This window comes from Aotus nancymaae, unplaced genomic scaffold, assembly GCF_030222135.1.
Source record: "Aotus nancymaae isolate 86718 unplaced genomic scaffold, 86718_ANA_hifiasm-v0.15.2.pri h1tg000100l, whole genome shotgun sequence".
Lineage (NCBI taxonomy): Eukaryota > Metazoa > Chordata > Mammalia > Primates > Aotidae > Aotus > Aotus nancymaae.
In genome coordinates this window covers 116,365-136,528 of record NW_026988515.1, presented here as the reverse complement: position 1 = coordinate 136,528, position 20,164 = coordinate 116,365, and the positions used below count along the sequence as shown (strand labels likewise).

The 20,164-nt window shown below is 52.1% G+C and overlaps 1 protein-coding gene across 1 annotated transcript in view; it reads right to left on the bottom strand.

Moving 5' to 3' along the window:
- The window catches only part of PARD6G (par-6 family cell polarity regulator gamma), an 89,146-nt gene extending 69,200 nt beyond the window's left edge, over positions 1-19,946 (bottom strand). Inside the window, exon 1 of the mRNA XM_021673006.2 lies at positions 19,863-19,946. Coding sequence (XP_021528681.2) covers positions 19,863-19,934 — 72 coding nt within the window. The 5' untranslated portion in view covers positions 19,935-19,946. The remainder of the gene's footprint in view (positions 1-19,862) is intronic.
- Positions 19,947-20,164: the final 218 nt, after the last annotated feature.

Genomic DNA, 20,164 nt, shown 5'->3' with positions numbered 1-20,164 from the left:
TGAACTCATTCAGCTACTATTGACTTAAAAACTTTAAGATGTCATGCTTTTGCTGATCACGGTGCAGCTGCAGCTCAGAACCAACCCCAAAGGAACCGCGGCACCGTTTCTCAGTCTACGCACAAAGCAGCCGTCACCCATGCGTTGGACGCATGTCTGCATTTCCTTCGCACAGCGTCCAAAATAACAGTGTTTTCTTGTCACGTAGGTCCTTTCACACTATGGAGAACCCTTAGGGCCTGGACCCACGTGATATTCGTCAACAAACCAAAGGAAGGGAAGCCATCCTGGCCATTTCCATCACTCACGCAAAGCCTCACGCCGTGTTGAATTTCTCGTAGCTACTTGAGGCATGAGATACATATATATTATTTTTAATCTTTAAGCCACTTGAAAGATGTAGTGTCCCCTTATAGAGGTAGACCACTGAATAACCCATTCCCAGTCATCCTGCTCACTCTCTGCCACCGTGCCTGACTCAATTCCCTCCCAGCTCACCTCCCCCTTCAGGCTGGTTTTCACGAAAAAGCAAAATTAAACTTGAAGGGCAAATGTTTCTGACACTACGTTTCTATTGTCCTTTGTTATTTCCTCAAAATGCTCTTGCTGTCTTTTAAAAGCCTTCTTTTCTCCTTCATATCCACATCAAGGTAGTGTTGCCTGAAGTAGCTGGAGAAGCTTGGGAAGTATTCATTCTGGAGAAACCAGCAAGTTTCAGTGTAGATGCCCCCCCCACATGCACAACACAAAGAGGGAAGTCCAGGTCTAGCTTGACACCCAAGGTGCTGCCAGAGGACAGGAAGATCCGAGCACACTAGTCATCTCTGCGCTGGCTCACGAGGGCTCCACACATCTAATTCAGGACGTCTCACTCTGCACATCACCCCACCGCACAAAAAACCACTCTAATGTGTTAGAAGACATTCTTCCAGGCTTCCTCAACATGTTTGTTTTTTAAAAATTAGAATCATACGTTGTTATATTTTTCTTTATGGTTTCAATAGGGCTATATAACCACATGGCTCAACATTCAAAGGGTATCTAGTGAAATTCCCAGCTACCCAGCCCCCACCCCACAGGTAACCAATGACTTCAGCTTTTAATGTGCCCTTCCAGAGACATCTTATGCATAAGGCAAACATGTGTGAATTGTATCTATCTTCCCTCTTTCCTAAAGAATGGTAGCACACTACCCACACTGGTCCACTTCACGCTTTTTTCACTTACTATTTTGAAAACAGTGTTTTGCTGGATGTTCATAGTCCTACTGTGGCAATACCCCTGATTCACAGACGGCCCTGAACCGGAGAAAGATCACATCTCGTGATTATAAGGTGCCCCCAGAGACACGACAGGCTCTTGTCACACCGGCCGGCAAAGAACCAGGCTGAAGAACCAGGCATTAATTTATGAGTCAAAATCTGCTAAGGAACAGGTCACCTCCCAGACCCCAAGCAGACACAAATTTAAAATTTTTAATTGTCACATTACAAGTGGCAGGAAACTGCTGTGGCTTTCCACTGACTACGAGCACACAGCAGGCACCTGAATCTTCACTGAATTAATGAAATAAACCTGTTGACCAGTTTGTTTATTTGTTTTTCTGGAGACAGGGTGTTATTCCGTTGCCCAGGCTGGAGTGCAGTGGTGGCTCACTGCAGTCTGAACCTCCCAGGCTCCAGTAATCCTCCCACCTCAGCCCCTCCAGCAGCTAGAACTATAAGCTCACAAACACCACACTCAGTTAATTTAAAAATTTTTGTTTTGTAGAGACACAGTCTCACCATGTAGCCAGGGCTGGTCTCGAATTTCTGGGCTCCAGTGATCCTCATGCCTCAGGCTCCCAAACTGCTGGGATTACAGGCGTGACCTGGCTTGACCAGTTTTAAAATAAAACTCTAGAATTTTATTAAATTGACGTTGGCTGACAATGTCACAAAACAGGAAGACAGGACGAGGTTTGAGCACAAAGTCATGAAATGTGTTCCATGACCCTTACAGAGCAATGAGTCCCACCAGTCCAGCCCCGTAGACACGGCCCTTGTCATAATCTTCCCCCATCTGGAGCCAAATGTCAGCATGCAGGTGAAGATGTTTTCAAACAACAAAAACAGGGAGGTAACGTTTCAAAGAATACTTGCACACAGGTGACAAGAAGCAAGGCTATGTTTTCTTGCAAAAGTAATTTGCTTCCAAATTACTCAAGAAGGAAGCACTGAATTGCTCGACCAGCTTCCCGTCCTCTTCTGGTCAAACTTGGGTAGGAGCCACTGGGTCACACACATAGGGCTGTGTTCTACACTAGTGACTGAACGGCAGGCAATGCGTCTGTTGCAGGCAGGTAGATTCTCCTGGGAGTCTGGGGACTTCCCACCCACTCCCCATCCCACATCCTTCCCTTCAGCAGAACAGACCCTAGAAAGAGAAGAACGTCTGAGAAACCCCATTCACGAGAGGGTAACCCCAGGAACCACCAGGCTACCAGGGCTTCAGAAAGGCCAGGAGGTTTACAGAAGTATCCTTTTGAGTGGCCGTGTCTCTATTTGAACTCACTTCTTCGAGCCAGGTAGAAACATACTAATTGAACCCATATTTTCCTGTGCTGGGCTGAACAGTAAAGGAAAAACGTGGTCTCTGTCTTATTTCCAAGATAGCTTAGTATACAGTAGATACTAAAAACATTTACTAAACAACAAGTGACCAGCATGAGGCAGGCCCCACCTCTGCTCACCCGAGGAGTGGTTTCAAGGCCTCTGGTTGCAGCAGGCAAAGGGCCTGGCCCGGTGCTCAGGGAGTCGGAGCCCACGGGGGAGACGGCAGTAAGACCCTAAGTGAGCTGCAGAAGGTGCTGCAGGGAGGAGAGGGAAGGCCATGGGAGGGGCGCTCCCAGACGCACAGTGCTGGGGAACACAGGCCACATGCACAAGCCCACCCCAGGCCCTTCTACACTGACCCCCAGCCTCCTCAAGGCAGCTCTGCTGGGTGAGTCTCAGGCACCAAGAGCCCCTACAGCTCACGCTCTCTGCTAGGGGTGCCTACCCCAAAAAGGGGTAGGTGTGCAGACTGTTTCCCATCTAAGGTCCCAGATACCCCACGGTCTTGGCCCCCAGGCCCACAGACTGCACCACCTATGACGCAGCCCTGAAGCCCCACCCCCATCCCATCCACAGACTGCGCCTCCCACCTAAGGCCTCTCTCCGCCAAGGCCCTGCCTCACACCCCCAGGGACCTGCCTCCCATCTAAGGCCCTCACCCCAGTCCTACAGGTGAGAACAGTGAACCACTGCAAATGATCAGAAACAGAGACAGAGATTCCCACAGAAAATGCTCATCAAAATACTTACAATTATGACAAATGGAAACAGTAAGTACATCAAACACACGAAAGCACATTTCCAGGCTTTGATTTAATGAAGATACCAGAAGTGATTTAAAAAAAAAAAAATTTTGAGACGGAGTCTCACTGTTGCCCAGGCTGGAGTGCAGTGGCGCAATCTCAGCTCACTGCAACCTCCACCTCCCGGGTTCAAGGGATTCTCCTGCCTCAGCCTCCGGAGTAGCTGGGATTACAGGTGCGTGCCACCACACCTGGCTAATTTTTGTATTTTTAGTAGACAGGTTTTCACCATGTTGGCCAGACTGGTCTCAAACGCCTGACCTCGTGATCCACTCGCCTCAGCCTTCCAAAGTGCTGGGATTATAGGCGTGAGCCACTGCCTGGCCAGAAGTGATATTTTAGAAGAGTTTAAGGGCTCAAGGAAGTCTTTACAATAAAGTAAATTTAAAAACACACACACAAGAAAACAATGCCGAATCTATAGCGCAGTCCCAGTTAGGTCAGAAATCACTGCGGCACAACACAGCACAGATGGGCAAGGCTCCTGGGCTGGGAATCCTGTCTGAGCCAGGAGCTCCTCAGGCCAAGAAAGTCAGGACCTCTGGGCTGGGCCCAGGCAAGGTCTTTTTAAAAAATTCTAGCTCCTACACTTCGAGGCTATTTCTTGAACCAGAAGCATTCCCTGGAGCCAGCTGGAGATGCTGTATGCCAGACCCGGAGTCCAAATCTGCATTCTCACAAGATTCAGGGCTCTTATATGTGTGTTTTACAATTTACTACATTGTAAAGACTTCCTTGAGCCCTTAAACCCTTTTAAAGTATCACTTCTGGCCAGGTGGTGGCTCACGCCTATAATCCCAGTACTTTGGGAGACCTTCATGGGGCTGATGGTTTGCTCAATCTGTGAGTTAGACAGTAATCACCATGCAAATATGTAATTTCAAACTGTGAGAGACACAAACAAAGACTGCAAAACACAGGCCCTATTTTAAACTGTGTATAAGGAGTGGAAATAATTGGGTGAAGTGTGAGGACAGAGAGCATTTCATCCCATGGCACGACCAAGGAGCCTGGGCAGCCCCAGGAACTAGGGGGGCAGCCAGGCAAGCAGGACCTTGTGCGTGTCTGAGACGCTCCAGGAAAACCCTGACACAGGGAGTGGGCTCCAGGATGTGCTGGGGGACCTCAGGTGTCTCCCACATTCCCCCACACATCCAGGTGCGTCATAGGGTCACAATGTCACCACATCAGAGGAAGAAGACCCTCAAGTCTCACTGTCAGGATGGGGTCACATGCCCAGCTTTCAACCATTCACTGGGGATGAGACTCGCCTGCTCTAAGCCAGGGTCTGCTGGGAAGCGGTGGCGATGCTGGCCTACCATCCAAACCCAGACACGTTCCAGCTGTAACGCATCTCACGAGTGTGCGTGGCAAACGCGAGCCGCCTCGGACCTTCAAGCCAGGGAGCACATGTGCACGCCAGAGCCCTGCAGAAACTAAGAAACACAGAAAAGAGAGTGCAACGGGTCTTAAAAGACATACAGGCTGTCACCCTCAGGAGGAACCTATTGGAGCGTGGGACTCGGCAGTAGTTTGCTATGGAATGACTTCCTGGGCTGACACGCTGGGACGGTTCAAAATCGGACCACAAACCTATGAGTCAGATGAGGTGGAGCCTGGTGCCTGCCTAGGTGCTGTCCGCCCGAGATCCAGAGTGATGACGGTGCAGCCGTTGGCACTCGCAGAACTGCCCAGACGAGCATCGTGTTGGACTGCCCGGGGTGATGGCTAAGCCCACTGCACCCTGTGGTCCCCTCTGAGCATAGGCAGTCCCTGCAGAGAGCCTGCCACTCTGGTTCACGCATGTGTTCTGCACCGATGCACCCAGCACCGCTAAATGTAGGAGTGGGGCAGGAGCAGACGTGGAGGACACAGAGGTCTATGAATGTGGTCTCCGTCCAGAAGGGCTTTACCGTACAGGAGAGAAAACAGTCTATGCCAAACTTCGTGTGCATGCTCCCTTTAATCCTGACGGCAACCCTAGGGAGGTGTCACTGTTCCCACTTTACAAGCCAGGAAACTGAAACCTAGAGGGGTTCGATAACCTGTCCACAGTCACAAGGCTCGTGAATGAAGGAGCTGAGGCTGAATTCAAAAAGGGAATTTAGAAAAGACCTAAAGTGCCACAATGATAGGAGAGAGAATTCTAAATGGAAGGTTAGGGACAAGGGGTGCCCTTGGTCGGAAGGAGCACCCCAGGTGTGAGGGGATGCCCCTCACGGAGGGAGCGGACATCAGCACGGAGGGAATGGCCCGTCAGCAAGGGAGTAGGATGAATGGGCCAAGGCTGCTCCAGAAGTAAGTGAGGGCTCAGCACCCCAGGGGAGGGGTGCTAGGGGTTTGGCCTGGGCCCAAGTGTGTGGGGCAGGAGCATGGGCTGCTCATCTGTCCCTGCCTTCACGAGACTTTCCTGCAAGGCAAATTCACTGAGGCAGATGCCTGGAACTCCAGCCTGTGGAAGAAAATGGGGTCCCATTCCGATGTGAGCTCATGACACATGGATTAATTAGGCAGCTTCTAGACTGGATCTGCATCTGAGCTGTGCTGCCCACTGGGAGGGGCTGAGGGGATGCAGGCTGGGTCACCGGAATTGTACAGATAGAGACGACATAGCAAAGCTGCAAATTTCCAGGCTCTGAGTGGACACACCTGAGTTCCAATCCTCACCTCTACTGGCTGTGTAACTCTGGATAATTTATTAAACTTCTCTGATCCTGTTCCTCCTTTGTAAAATGAATAAAAACATTCATCTCAGGGTTGTGGTGAGAATCTAATATGAATACATGTTCTGTGCTCAACATAGGTCCTGGAGAGAGAATAAGACCCCAGCCAATGGGAGCAATTCACTCGCTCAACTTGCTCACCAAGCTGTCTGTTCTCCCCCAGGCTTAGAAACGGGTGCAGCATCTCACAGGCACCCACAGGGACGGCTGCTGAGCCCTTCTCAAAAACCCAAGTTGCAAGCACAGTAAAGGGAGACCTCTTCCATGTCTGAAATTAAAATAGTGCAGAACAGTAAGCCTGTTTTGGGTTCACACCGTGGGCCTGAGCTGCTGGCAGATTCAGCCTTCCTGCAGCTGAACCACGAACCCGACTCTCTGAGCAGAAGCCACTGCTTTCCTAGGCCTGTCCCTTCACTGCTAGCAGGTGGCTGTTTCTCAGGGCATTTTTAAAAAACAAACTAATCTTTTTATAATTCCATGAGCAAAAAGCTGTGCTCATGAGTGTGACCGGAGCCTGCAGCTCTGGGTGGAGATAAAGAGTGGTAGGTTATGCACCCCACAAGCCACACAATTCAACAGGCCTCTGCTAGGTGATGTCTACACCAGTGACCAGGGTGGGGCAGTGGTGGGGGGTCCCCAGGAGTACTCTGACCTCCACTGCAGAAAGTCTGCTGCGGGGCTGCTGAAGGAAGTGGGTGAGGTGGCCGGGCCTGCAGTCCTGGGCCTGTGCTCCCTGCATGTCTTAGTCTGTTTTCACACTGCTGATAAAGGCATACCCAAGACTGGGGGAAAAAAACAGGTTTGCTGGACTTACAGTTCCACATGGCTGGGGAGGCCTCAGAATCACAGCGGGAGGCGAAAGGCACTTCTTGCATGGTGGTGGCAAGAGAAAATGAGGAAGACGCAAAAGCAGGAACCCCTGATAAACCATCAGATCTCATGAGACTTATTCACTACCACGAGAACAGTGTGGGGGAAACAGCCCTCACAATTCAAATTGTCTCCCAGCAGGTCCCTCCCACAACACGTGGGAATTACGCGAGTATGATTTAAGATAAGATTTGGGTGGGGAGACAGAGTCAAGCCATATCAATCCACCCCGGCCCCTCCAAATTTCATGTCCTCACATTTCACAACCGATCACACCTTCCCAACAGTCCCTCAAAGTCTTAACTCATTTCGGCATTAACCCCAAAATCCACAGTCCGAAGTCTCATCTGAGACAAGGCAAGTCCCTTCCGCCTACGAGCCTGTATAATCAAAAGCAAGCCAGTTACTTCCTAGGTACGATGGGGGTGCAGGTATTGGGTAAATCCAGCCACTCCAAATGGAAGAAACCGGCCAAACCAAAGGGGTTACAGGGCCCATCCAAGTCTGAAATCCAGCAGGGCAGTCAAATCTTAAAGCTCCACAATGATCTCTTTTGACTCTAGGCCTCACGTCCAGGTCATGCCGATGCAAGAGGTGGGTTCCCATGGTCTTGGACGGCTCCGTCCCTCTGGCTGTGCAGGGTACAGGCTCCCTGCCAGCTGCTTTCATGGCCTGGCATTGAGGCTCTGTTGCTTTTCCAGGAGCATGGTGCAAGCTGTCAGCGGATTCACCATTCTGGGGTCTGGAGGACGGTGGCCCTCTTCTCACAGCTCCACTGGGCAGTGCCCCACAGTGTGGGGGCTCCAACCCCACATTTCCCTTCAGCACTGCCCTAGCAGGGGTTCTCCATGAAAGCCCCAGCCCTGTAGCAAACTTCTGACTGGAATTTCCATACATCTTCTGAAATCCAGGCAGAGGTTCCCAAACCCAAGTCTTGACTTCTGTGCATTCACAGGCTCACCAGCACACGGAAGCTGCCGAGGCGTGGGGTTGGTACCCTCTGAAGCCACGGCCGGAGTCTACATTGGCCCCTTTCAGCTACAGCAGGGGACCAAGTCCCTAGGCTGCATACAGCTCGGGGACCCTGGGACGGGCCAACCAAACCGTGTTCTCTTAGGCCTCTGGGTCTGTGATGGGAGGGGCAGCTGAGAAGCTCTCTGACATGCCCTGGAGACATTGTCCAATTGTGTTGGGGATTAGCATTCCGCTCCTGGTTACTTATGCAAACTTCTGCCAGCACGAATTTCTCCTCAGAAATCGGGTGTTTCTTCCTATCACGTTGTCGGGCTGCTGTCACCTCTTGAACGCTTCGCTGCTTAGAAATCCCTTCCTACAGATTCCATAAATCATCTCTCTCAAGTTCAAAGTTCCACGAATTTCTAGGGTAGGGGCAACCTCTTTGCTAAAACATAACAAGAGTCACCTGTGCTCCAGGTTCCAACAAGTTCCTCGTCTCCATCTGGGACCACCTCAGCCTGGAGCTTACTGTCCGTGTCACTATCACGCTTTTGGTCAAAGCCATTCAGTAAGTCTCTAGGAAGTTCCAAACTTTCCCACATTTTCCTGTCTTCTTCGGAGCCCTTCCAACTGTTCCAGTCTCTGCCTGTGACCCAAAGTCGCCTCCACAGTTTCAGGCATCCTTTCAGCAACGGCCACTCTCCTGGCACCGATTTACTGTACGAGTCCATTTTCACGCTGTTGATAAAGACATGCCAAAGACTGAGAAGAAGAAGAAGTTTAATTGGACTTACAGCTCCACATGGCTAGGGAGGCCTCAGAATCATGGTGAGAGGTGAAAGGCACTTCTTACATGGTGGCAGCAAGAGAAAATGAGGAAGATGTGAAAGTGGAAACCCCTGATAAAACCATCAGATTTCATGAGACTTATTCACTACCATGAGAACGGTATGGGGGAAACTGCCCTCATGATTCAAATGATCTCCCACTGCGTCCCTCCCACAACACGTGGGAATTATGGGAGTACAATTCAAGTTGAGATTTGGGTGAGGACACAGTCAAACCCTATCACTGCACCTGCTCCATCTCCACCAGACTGACCGGACACAGGGCCAAGCACACCCACACCAGCATTCATGGGCAAGATCAGAGGCTCAGGCTGCTGAGGGGAGGATTTAGGAAGCAGCTCATCCCTGAGTGGTGTCCCTCCCACAAACCATGGGGCCACATCCCTGGGGAACTGCTACCAGCTCGCGGTGCAGGACAGCTGAGTGTGGGCTCACAGGTAAACCTTCCCAAGGGACAGATCTTGCACACAGGGATCTGGGGCTTCTCATCTTCCGAGGAGTGGAGTGGGGCCTCCTCAAAAGTGAGACCTTCAAGGGACAGACCTCCATGCATGCTGGGACCCCAGCTGCTCATCTCCTGAGGAGTTGAGTGGGGCTTCATCAACACACCATGAATCTCAATTGCATCTCTCTGACATCTGCTGCTCCTGTCCGTGGAGACACACACTGTCACCTTCCAGGCAAACTATCCCACCTCTGGCAAAGGAGCGTATTCAATGCAAAGTTTTTAAACAAAACAAAGTCATCTGAGGTGGTACAGGATTTAACACTCAGCACCAATCACTCGTGTGCCACCCCACAGTCACGTGACTGGAATCCTCAGGCCTCACACAGGGCCCAGGGGGCTCCTCCTTGCAGCTGGGCCAGCACTCCCTCTCATCTCTGCACCAAACAGGTGCTGATGGGCCCAAGGTGACCACAGGCCACGGCCGTCAGTGCCACTTCCTCCCTGTCACGAGGGACCACTTTGAAGACAGAGAAGTTTGTTTCGTCCCAAGGAAACACCCCCTTATTATTGCCGACCAGCAAGGGATGAGGTCAGGACTCGTCCCTTGGTGGAGAGTCAGGCATGGAGGCCCCTGAGACGTAGGACACAGGTGCTGACATTACTTTTGTTTCCAAATCCTCTAGAACAGCTGACCACCTAAAAGTGACAGCTGTAACAGCCCCAAACTCCTCTTTCACAGCCTTAACCAGGAACCTTGGGGGCCTCGCACATGAGCTCACGTCCTCAGAAAGAGGCCTCTTGAGGGCCCATGCATATGCGTACCATCCATCCTGTCTCAGAAGCAAAAGTAAAAAGAGAGATCTGATACCACAGAACTGACCGATTTGTAATCTAGTTTTTGACAAGTGTACTGATGTGGTAAGACAGAAAATAAATGCACCCACTCACCAGTCAGGCTTTTAGAAGGAGCAGAGAAATTCCCACAGTGCTCTGACAGCCCTTGAACCACGAACAAACAGCTTCACAAACACCCTCCCGTAAGTGTAGAAGGGATGAGCTACCAGCTTGGCAGCCCAGGCACACCTCCCAGGCTGAAGGTGGAGTGGAAGCTCTTGGCCCTGCGGGTGCCCACTCCCTGCGAGTGAAGCTGCAGTGAGATCTTCATTCCACACGTGAAGCTCAGGCACTTTTTCCAAGAAAGACTGTCCAGCTTTCATTGTACACAAGGGGCCCCAGAGATTGGTCAGCTGGTGTGAACTCAGGAAAGCCAGGAAATACATAAGAACAGCGAATCAAACCAAATAATTAGAGGGGCTGTGAAAGTCCTTCACATATCAGCAGTGGGGACCTTAAATTCTGTAAGATAAAGGACCTTTTCTGATTTTGGTTAATCGACAAATAGCTAATAAGCTGTGGTTCAAGGCCTCCAGGACCTACAAGTGCCCGACCCCAAATCCAGACAGGGGTCACAGTCTGTGTGTACACTGAAGCCAGGAACAATCCTAGGGCTGAGTCATAGGTAAGATCAATGACTGCGATCACCCCCACAGGGCAGATACGCGTCACTGAAAGCCAGTATTAGCGGCCATGGTGGTGTGCACCTGTAGCTCCAGCTACTCAGAGGCTGAGACAGGAGGATCACTCGAACCCAGGTGGTTGAGGAAGCGTGAGCCGTGATTGTGTCACTGCACTCCAGCCTGGGCAACAGAACAAAACCCCACCTCGTAAATAAAGCCATCTTCCTAGGTGGCTAAAGGTCATGAGCATGAGTTTCCGTGTAAGTAGTCAAACAGTGTGTTACGTGCTGCAGAGAAGCATGTGCATGTGGCCACCATAGGACATGGGCTAGAACATCTGCTGGGAACAGCCCCCACCTCCCTCCATCAGCAGGACACGTACATAAGCTGTGGTTCATTCACACAACGGAATACTACGCCGCCATGAAAAATAAGGTCTACTGATATATACAACACAGATGGATTGTGCAGACATGACACTGAACTAGAGAAGACAGACGGCGCTCAGCCTAATAATAAAAAACCGGCAATAGAGACCCTAATAGTGGTTACTTTGGGGGTAGGTACTCACTAGAAAAGGGCATGAAGGAAACTTCCTGGGCACTGGAATGTTCTACATCTTGCTCACCAAGCTGTACAATGAAGATGAGTGTGCTTCACTGTAATATACACACTCACTGAACACAGCACACACTGTCATTGAGCTAAGGGGCTGTGGGCCAGCTTCCTGAGCAGGCAGTGATGTGAGCCCTGAGGCAGGCAGGCAGGGCTGAACTTCCACTGCCAAAAGGAGGAAGGGATCAGCTTGCTGGGAGGTCACAGAATGGGTGGGAGGGTGGCGGAGCCGGGGAGCGGCGTGGGGAGCTGGGAGGTGACAGACAAACATGTAGTTTAATGTCGGCTGGACCACGTGGGAGGGCCTGGCTGCCCAGCCTGAAACCATCCTGCGCGACAGTGCTTTTCAACCTTTTTAAGCAGTAAAAGCCCTTTCTTCTCCCCAAGTAAAATGCTACACATTTACCTCAAAACAGAGCAGATCTGCTCTGACTGGGGGCTGGGAAGTGGAGCCCTACACTCTTAGACTCCTCTCCTTCTGTCTATAAAGTATGGGATGGATGACTGATGTGAAGGGAGAATAAGGGAGAGGTGGGGCAGAGGCCAGGTTGCAGGAGAGCACATCCCCAGACCCCAGGAACATGGAGCAGCAGGGAGAAGAGGGGGGTCAAAGGTATCTGATGACACAGCTGTATCAGAAGTGCCCTGGTCCAGCCACCCCATTCCCAGTGGGCTGAGGGTGCCCAGGCAGCTCTGCAAGAGGAAGTGTGTAGGGCTGATGGTTTACAGCAGGGATGTCCAATCTTTTGGCTTCCCTGGGCCACAATGGAAGAGAATAATTCTCTTGGGCCACACATAAAATACACTAATGACAGGTGATGCGCTAGAAAAAAAAAAAATCACAAAAAATAATCTCATAAAGTTTTAGGAAAGTTTATGAATCTGTGTTGGGCCACATTATTCAAAGCCATCCTGGTCCACACGTGGCACATAGGCCATGGGTTGGACAAGCTTGGTCTACAAGGAAGGGGCACAAGCACCCCTGGAGCTGCTGAGCTGGCAACAAGCAGGCTCCCGCCCTATCTTTGAGCACTGAGAAACTCAGGAGATGACAACAGCAACAGAAATAGCCATGTGGGCTTTTAATTTCCAAAGTACCTCACCTTCTTCCCTCAGCTACAACACCGGCGTCACTTACCTTTAGCTTACGGAGACCTCTCAGGGATGCCCTGGCCATAAGCCAACTGGCAAATCAACATATCAATATATTTTAATTGGTAAAGAAAAGCAGCTTATTTGGCTCACAGTTCTGCAGGCTGTACCAGTAGCATGGTGCCAGCATCCGCTTCTGGGGAGGGCTTCTGGCTGCTTCTGCTCACAGTGGAAGGTGAAGGAGAGCCAGCATATGCAGATTGTGTAGCAAGAGAGAAGGCAAGCGGGCAGAAGCCAGGCTCTTGTTAACAACCAGCTCTTGCTAGAACTCATAGAGAAAGAACTCACTCATTTCCACGAGGACGGCACCAAGCCATTCATGAGGGATCCACCCCCATGACGGAAACACTTCTGTTTAGGCTGTATCTCCAACACTGGGGATCAAATTTCAATGAGGTCTGGATTGTCAAATATTCAAGTTATAGCATTCTCCCTGTCTCCCCCGAATCTCATGTCCTTATGACACTGCAAAATATAATCATCCCTTCTCAACAGTCCTCAAAGTCCTCACTTGTTCCAGCATCAACTCAAATGTGCAAGTAGTTGTCACTTTCCTCAAAAACCAGCTATTTTCTAAATTTGCTTAATAGGCCATTTCTGAACCAGCAGCTTTCAGGGAAACCCACTTGCTTTTCATCTGAATTCAACCCAAGGAACACTGATTGTGTCCCGACTGTACACAAAGCACTGCTCTTCCCACCTCCAATGCTGAATTCTTCCTTGTAGCACGCCATTGAGAAGTGTGGCTAGGGTCCTGAACTTGCCCCATAAACACATGTGGGAAGGATTAAAGAGCCCCAGACGAGTACAAGTCAGGACTGTACCCCACCTGCTTCTGGGAGCGGAGCTATGGAGACCTGGCCTAGCGTCTCAAACCACCTCACACGGGCATCACCACTGCCAACACAAAGACCACCAGAGCAATTTCAGGGGAGCCCCAGCACCTTGACTGGTCTTGCTAGGTGGTGGGATGACTGGGCTGCACTGGAAACCTGTTTTCAAGGAGACGTGAAGCTGTGGATTTGGTGACAGCTTGATTATCAGGACAAAGGACATTCCATCCCACCCAAGTCTCCCCACTAACCTGACTGAACCTTTACTGGTGTTTTTAAGGTAGGGATGTTGTACTTTTTACTCCAGCACAAGCCCTATGCCTGGCACACAGTAGCTGCTCAGTAAATGAGTAAACAAGTGCATGGATGAGATCAGATTTTGAAAGAACAGCTACTGAAGAGAGGACTTCCCTTGAGGCCATGCAGCAAGAACCTTCTACAGTAATGCAAGAAAAATAAAACTTCTCCCCACAAAACACAAGACTAAATCTCCCAGCTATTTCTTGCAAGCTCCAGATTCAGACAGCTGAGGGGGGTCTCTCATCCTATGCACGGTGAGCTGGGAATGTGTGCACCTGTATCCTGGTTTGGATTCCATGGCTTGCTGGATCCTCAGGGGTGCATGAGCCCTCTTCCACCAGCCATGAACAACTGGTAGTACCCATTATAGACTTTAGAGCTAGACTATCTGGGTCCCAACCCCGGTTATGAGCTTTATGACCACGGGCAGGCCAGTACAGTGCCCTGTGACTCAGTTTCCTCTTCATTTGTATAGTGGGTATGATAAAGGAACCTATCTTACAGGATTGTGATGGGCATTAGTGAACCATCTGCAATTGCAATGTATTTAGAATGGTGCCTGGCCCATCTATATACATATATTGGAGGGGCATTAAGTAAATGTTACTAATACCTCAGAACCCAACCTCTGCGCAGCAGGCAGTGTCCAGCCTGGGGGCCTCAAAGCAGGGCTGCGGGGTGTGTGTTGGGAAGAGGCTGGGGGCTACACAGGAGCACGTACCTCCCACGGCTCCCCAGGGTCATGGTGCAGTAGAAACTTGCCCAGAGGAAGTAGATTTGACATGTAAGCAACCAGGTGAACTAGTCTAACCACCTGGGAGGCTCTGCTGCTGTCAGGCCAGGCTCCCTTCTTGCTGCCTCTAAAAGTCACGGAGACCCCTTTATGGGAAAAGATCAGGATGCCTCTCCCCTTTGTGCTGATTCTGGACGTGATTCGCGAACATCAGCGCTTCTGATACCTCGAATGGCTGCATCTCCCAATCCCTGACATTCCTTCACTTCCCTGAAATTAGGGCCTTCTGTATGAAATGCCACGGGTCCTAGGAAAGCACTTGACCCCCTGGCAAGCTGGGATGCCCCCCCGCCAAGAAGGCCATCGGACCATTTGCTTCTCACAGGCCACAGACCTACAAAAAATTGTCAGCCGTGGGTCCCTGGTAAGTCTCCCCGAGACGTGACTTCCCAAATCAAGTTACTGAACCTGTTTAAACACAGACATGCACAAATACAACAAAACTGGAGTCTTAAAAGGGCGTAGCTGACACACACAGGTGAGTCAAACCATGTCCAGGCAGTTCTCAACCGGCCCGCAGAAGGCAAGTGTCAGCCACCCAACGCGGAGGCCTGGCCTCAGCTCCATCCCACCGGCTGTCGCACATCACACAGCTGGAAGAGCATGTTCCTGCAGGGCCATGGCGGCAGTAAGATCCTGGGGTTCAATTCGCTGACATAAAACACCGCACGCCTGGCTGTTCCCCACAGAACCTGGCCAGCCAGTCCACTGGCCAGCCCACCAACAGGCTCCTCATACCCTTGTCATCCTGGAGGGCCCAAGTTTAATGCCTGGGGGCAAGGTCACAGCACTCTTAAAGCCAGTCACTCTCAGCACCATCTGCATTGATTGGAAACTTACTGTGAACAAGAAGCTCCCATAACTTATTAACTCCAAAGAAAACTAACAAAGAAAAAGGATTCGGGACAAAACCAAGCAGTTAAAAATAAATATACGAATGGCCAATAAACATGAAAATTTCAACTCACTTATAACAAGAGATACAAATTAAAACAATGGGATATCATTTCACTTATCTAATTGGAAAGGAATGGAAAATGACCAGTGCTGGGGGAGGAAAGAAGAAAGGGATGGGGAGAAACAGACAGATAAGTGGATAGATATGAAATAGCATCTATAAGTCGGTAAAATAAACTTCCCAGAAAAAAAAGTAGAAATACATACACAAAACCTTTAAAGGTACATACCTTTCACCCAGTAATGTCACTTTTAGGAATCTGTCCTAAAGATCAGTAAGAGTCTTGTACTGCTTTAATATAATCAATAGTCTTCACATACTTTATATGTGTATATTCTATATATAATCTTTATATAAAGACTTAAAGATATTATTTACAGCACTGTTTACGATGGAAAATATTGGGATTAACTTAAGATACTGCTTAGTCATTGTTTAGACATGAGCAGGAATAATATGCAGCCGTCATTGTTCCCTCTGTCGCCAGCCTGGAGTGCAGTGGCACAATCTCGGCTCACTGCAACCTCTGCCTCCAGGTTCAAGCGATTCTCCTACTCCTGAGTAGCTGAGACTACAGCCATGCACCACCATGCCCAGCTAATTTTTGTATTTTTAGTAGAGACAGGGTTTCACCATGTCGGCCAGGACGGTCTTGATCTCCTGACCTTGTGATCCGCCCGCCTCGGCCTCCCAAAGTGCTGGGATTACAGGTGTGAGCCACCGTGCCCAGTTATTTTTTGTTTTCTAAAAATATTAATGACATGAAGAAACACTTGCAATACATACACCGGTAAGTTGGAGGGGGAAGCTGGCTACACCGTGACATGCCTATTTGACCCAAATTCTGTAACACAAGAGTGTGTGCATCATACATGCACATAAAAGACCAGAAGGCCAGAGGCTTTAACAGTGGCTCATCTTTGGACAGGAGAGCTGCCAATGCTGTTTGCTCTCGCTTCTTTGTGCTTCTTTGTGCTTGGCTGTTTCTAAACTTCCTGTGATGACACTGTTTGTTTAGAATCCAAAAAAGTCTCAACATTATCTAATAAGGAAGCACAAATGGGATGGAAACCTTCTCCCCCAGATACAATTAACATGACAATCGGTGCTCCAAACATAACTGTGGCACCAGCATCATGACAAGTGCCATAAGATAACCAGAAACACCAAGGAGGGGTCGGACAGAGAAAGCTTGGTCTGTCACCGGCATGCAGAATGACTTTGTAGAAGAGGGAGCTGTCTAAGAAGGTCCTTAGGATAGGGCAGATTCCCAGAGAAAGCATTTCAGGCAGGGGAATCCACAATCTAGGGACACGCAGGCCAAAGAAAGCCTGGGCTGAGGCCATGAGGAGTGGGTCGTCTATATGCCCGAGTCTGAAGGAACAGGGCTCTGGGCTGAGCACGCTGCTGGGTGGGGATAAGCTGTGTTTCTTTGGATTTTTCAAGCCTATGCAGATGACAGTGGAACTGACGAAATACTAATGTAGTTAAAAGGCATTGCTAAGTTTGTAGTGGCACCGTACTGCTTGCTATCTGCTGCTCATATGAAAATTCATCTACATTTACTGCCCCCTGCAAACCCATCCCAATCCCAGCACTGGGCTTTCTGCTACTTTCTAAGGTGGCCAAGGACACTTGCTTTCCTCAACCTGAAACACCCTACACATCTGCATAGCCCCTCCCTCCCCACTGCAGGTCCTGTGGAAGGACAGGAAAAAGTGAAAGGTAAGTGGGAGAAAGGGCGGTCCCACGACCAGAACCAGGTAATCAGAAGCACACGCTGCTGGTTTGGCGAGGAACAGATGAATCACTGTAATTAAAGTAAAAATGGTTGGAGAAGTATAAGGGGCTGCAAAATGGGGAAGAGCCACCAGGTCAAGATCAAGAACGTACGCCCCCTCGCGCACGCACACCAGGACCCTGTCCCTAAGCACTGGGGACTGGCCAACTGTGGTAAATCGCTAATGACAAAAATTCTGAGAGACCCTAAGGCAGTTTCCCACCCAATGTCTTAAAATGCCAAATAATTCTGACCTGCAGTATTTAACTCAAAGTGCTCTTGCCTTCACTGTATTTCATCCTGAGAGGTAAGAAGAAAAGGGATCATGCCCATCTGACAGCTGAAATACTTGAACCCATGCTTGGAGTGTGAGGCAGCACCCCTTCTTTGCCAAGGGGAGCTGGCAGAGGCAGGCAAGTTGACACCCCCGGGAAGGCAGAGGCAGCCTCTGTAGTGCCAGCAGCCCAGACTGCAGGATGAGACCTACCCTGGGCCTGGTTGAGGCCTCTGATTCTCTGGAGCTGTGTGTGTGAGGAGGCAGTCACCCTCTGCACAGGGCCAATGAGCCCAGACTAAGTCTTTAACGTTCATGCTAACCAGTTGTCCCTGGTTAAACGGTCACTGTGAAGGTCAGCAGGAAGGATCCTAGGATGAAAGGAGGAAACTGTTCTGCACCTTGACTGTGTTAGCGGTCACACAACTGCACAGACCTAGGCGTACACGAATGAGCGTTTCACGCTGCTGAGACCCGGTAAGGGCTGTGTCCAGGATATGACGGTGTGCTACTCACACAAGATGTCACCATCAGGGAGGCTGAGCAAAGTATACATAAACCTCTCTATATTCTCTCACAACTGCTTGTGAATCTACAATAACCTCAAAATAAAAAGTTAAATAAGGTTACATACCATACGGTACTTACTGGCTACTATACTAGACAGTGCAGCTCCAGAGAGCTGTGTTCCCACTGAGCTAAAGGAACCTCCCACCCACGCTCGTGGGTTCTTCCCCTCGCCTAACCCACAGCTGGCGCACTTGATTTGGGTGAGTTGGGGGCACTCCTGTGCTCCAGAGAAGATGGGTGTGGGGCCGAGGTCATGGGACAAGGATAAGGACAAGATCCTAGGATAAATAAGAGATTCATTAAAAAACCGCGTACCCGCAAGTAAAGAAGGATCCTGCAACTCACGGTAGTAGGCTGGAGAGGTGGCCGTGCCGTTGCTGGGACACAAACCCCCCGTCCTCTGCGGACACCCTGTAAACCCTACACCAAAGGCCAGAGCGGCACAGGGAGTGGGGCTGTTAGACTTGCCTCCCCAGAGACAGGGGAGGGAACATCCGCCCTGCGCCCAAGACAGGCAAGAGTTGGGTGTCAGGGCTCCCGCTCCGCCGTTAGGAGCCGTTCCCACAACTCTGAGAACCAGGGTGCAAAAAGAGAAAGGGCAAGAGGGCCGCTCAACTCCCGGAGAGTAGCCAGGGAAAGGCTCGAGGGGCCCCCTCCCGCAGGATCCCCCAACAACTGCAGCTCCTCCTCAGCCCACGGGGTCCACCACGGAGACCCTCACAAACAATAGCATCTACAGCGAAGGAACCGCCCCCGCAAAGGGCAGAAGCGCCAGATCCTATCAGCCAATTACCCAGACGCGCACCGCGACCCGCAAGTTCGGGCACGCTCCGCCCGGGCGCAGGCAGCGGGAGGGGCCGGGCACGCCCGTGAGGGTGGTCTGGGTACGGGTCTGGGGCGGAGGCGCGCCCGGGAGGGGTCTGGGTCGGGGTCGGGGGCGCGCCCGGGGGGGGGGGGGACGGGTCTGGGTCGGGGGCGCGCCCGGGAGGGGTCTGGGTCTGGGTCGGGGGCGCGCCCGGGGGGGGACGGGTCTGGGTCAGGGGCGCGCCCGGGAGGAGTCTGGGTCGGGGGCGCGCCCGGGAGGGGTCTGGGTCAGGGGCGCGCCCGGGAGGGGTCTGGGTCTGGGTCGGGGGCGCGCCGGGAGGGGTCTGGGTCTGGGTCGGGGGCGCGCCGGGAGGGGTCTGGGTCCGCGGCGGAGGCGCGTCCTGAGCTGAGGCGGGTAAGTCTGGGTTAGGGGCGCGCCCGCGGAGGTGGGTTGTCTGGCCGGGGGCGCGCCCGGGGGCGTGGTTTGGGTCTGGGCCTCGGGAGAGCCCGGTGGGTGCTCTGGGTCTGGGCCGGGGAGCGCGCCTGGTGCCTGGCGTTTGGTTCCAAACGGGGTGGGGGACGCCCAGCTCGGAGCTGGCGCCTCCTTAGCAGCACCGAAGGCGCCTTGGCCAGGTCCATCCCCGGCCCGGGCCCCCGCAGGCCCCTCCACGGCCCCGAATCCGAGCAGCCCCCGGTCCTCAATTCGCCCCGGAAAGGCCGCCCGCCCCTCCGATGTGTGGCGCGCCCCGGTCGCCTCTCGCTCGTGGAACAAAAGAGCAGCTCCCGCGGCGCGGGTCCAGAGCCCGCACGGACTGTCGCCGGCCCTCGGCCCCCTGAGCGCCGCGGCTGCCGGGCTTTGTGTCCGCGCAGGGGGCGGGAAGGGCGGCCGGGGTCCCAGTGCGCGTCCGGCGGCGCGGCGCCCGAACTCCAAAGTTGTCGCCGGCGCCAGTCGCCTCCGCGGGGCGCCCCATTCATTGGCCAGGAGCCGGGGCGCGGGGGGCGCGCGGGGCGCGCGGGGCTTACCTTGCTCTTGACTTCCACCGCGCTGCAGTCGTAGAATCGCAAGGTCTGAGACTTGTGAAAACTCCGGTTCATGGTTTCGGCCCCGTCAGCCTCGGCGTCGCCCTCGCTCCTCAGGGGCCGCAGAGACTCCCGGGGGCGGCGCCCCCAGGCCCCGGCCCGGCCCCTGCTCGCTCGGCCGCCGGGCTGCTCCGGGTGCTGCGGGCCCGAGCTGGGCTGGCCGCGCGCCTCAGGGACTCCAGGCGCCGCGCGCGGGAGGAGCGCCGGGGACGCCAGCGCGCCGCCCCACCTCCCCGCGCCCGCGC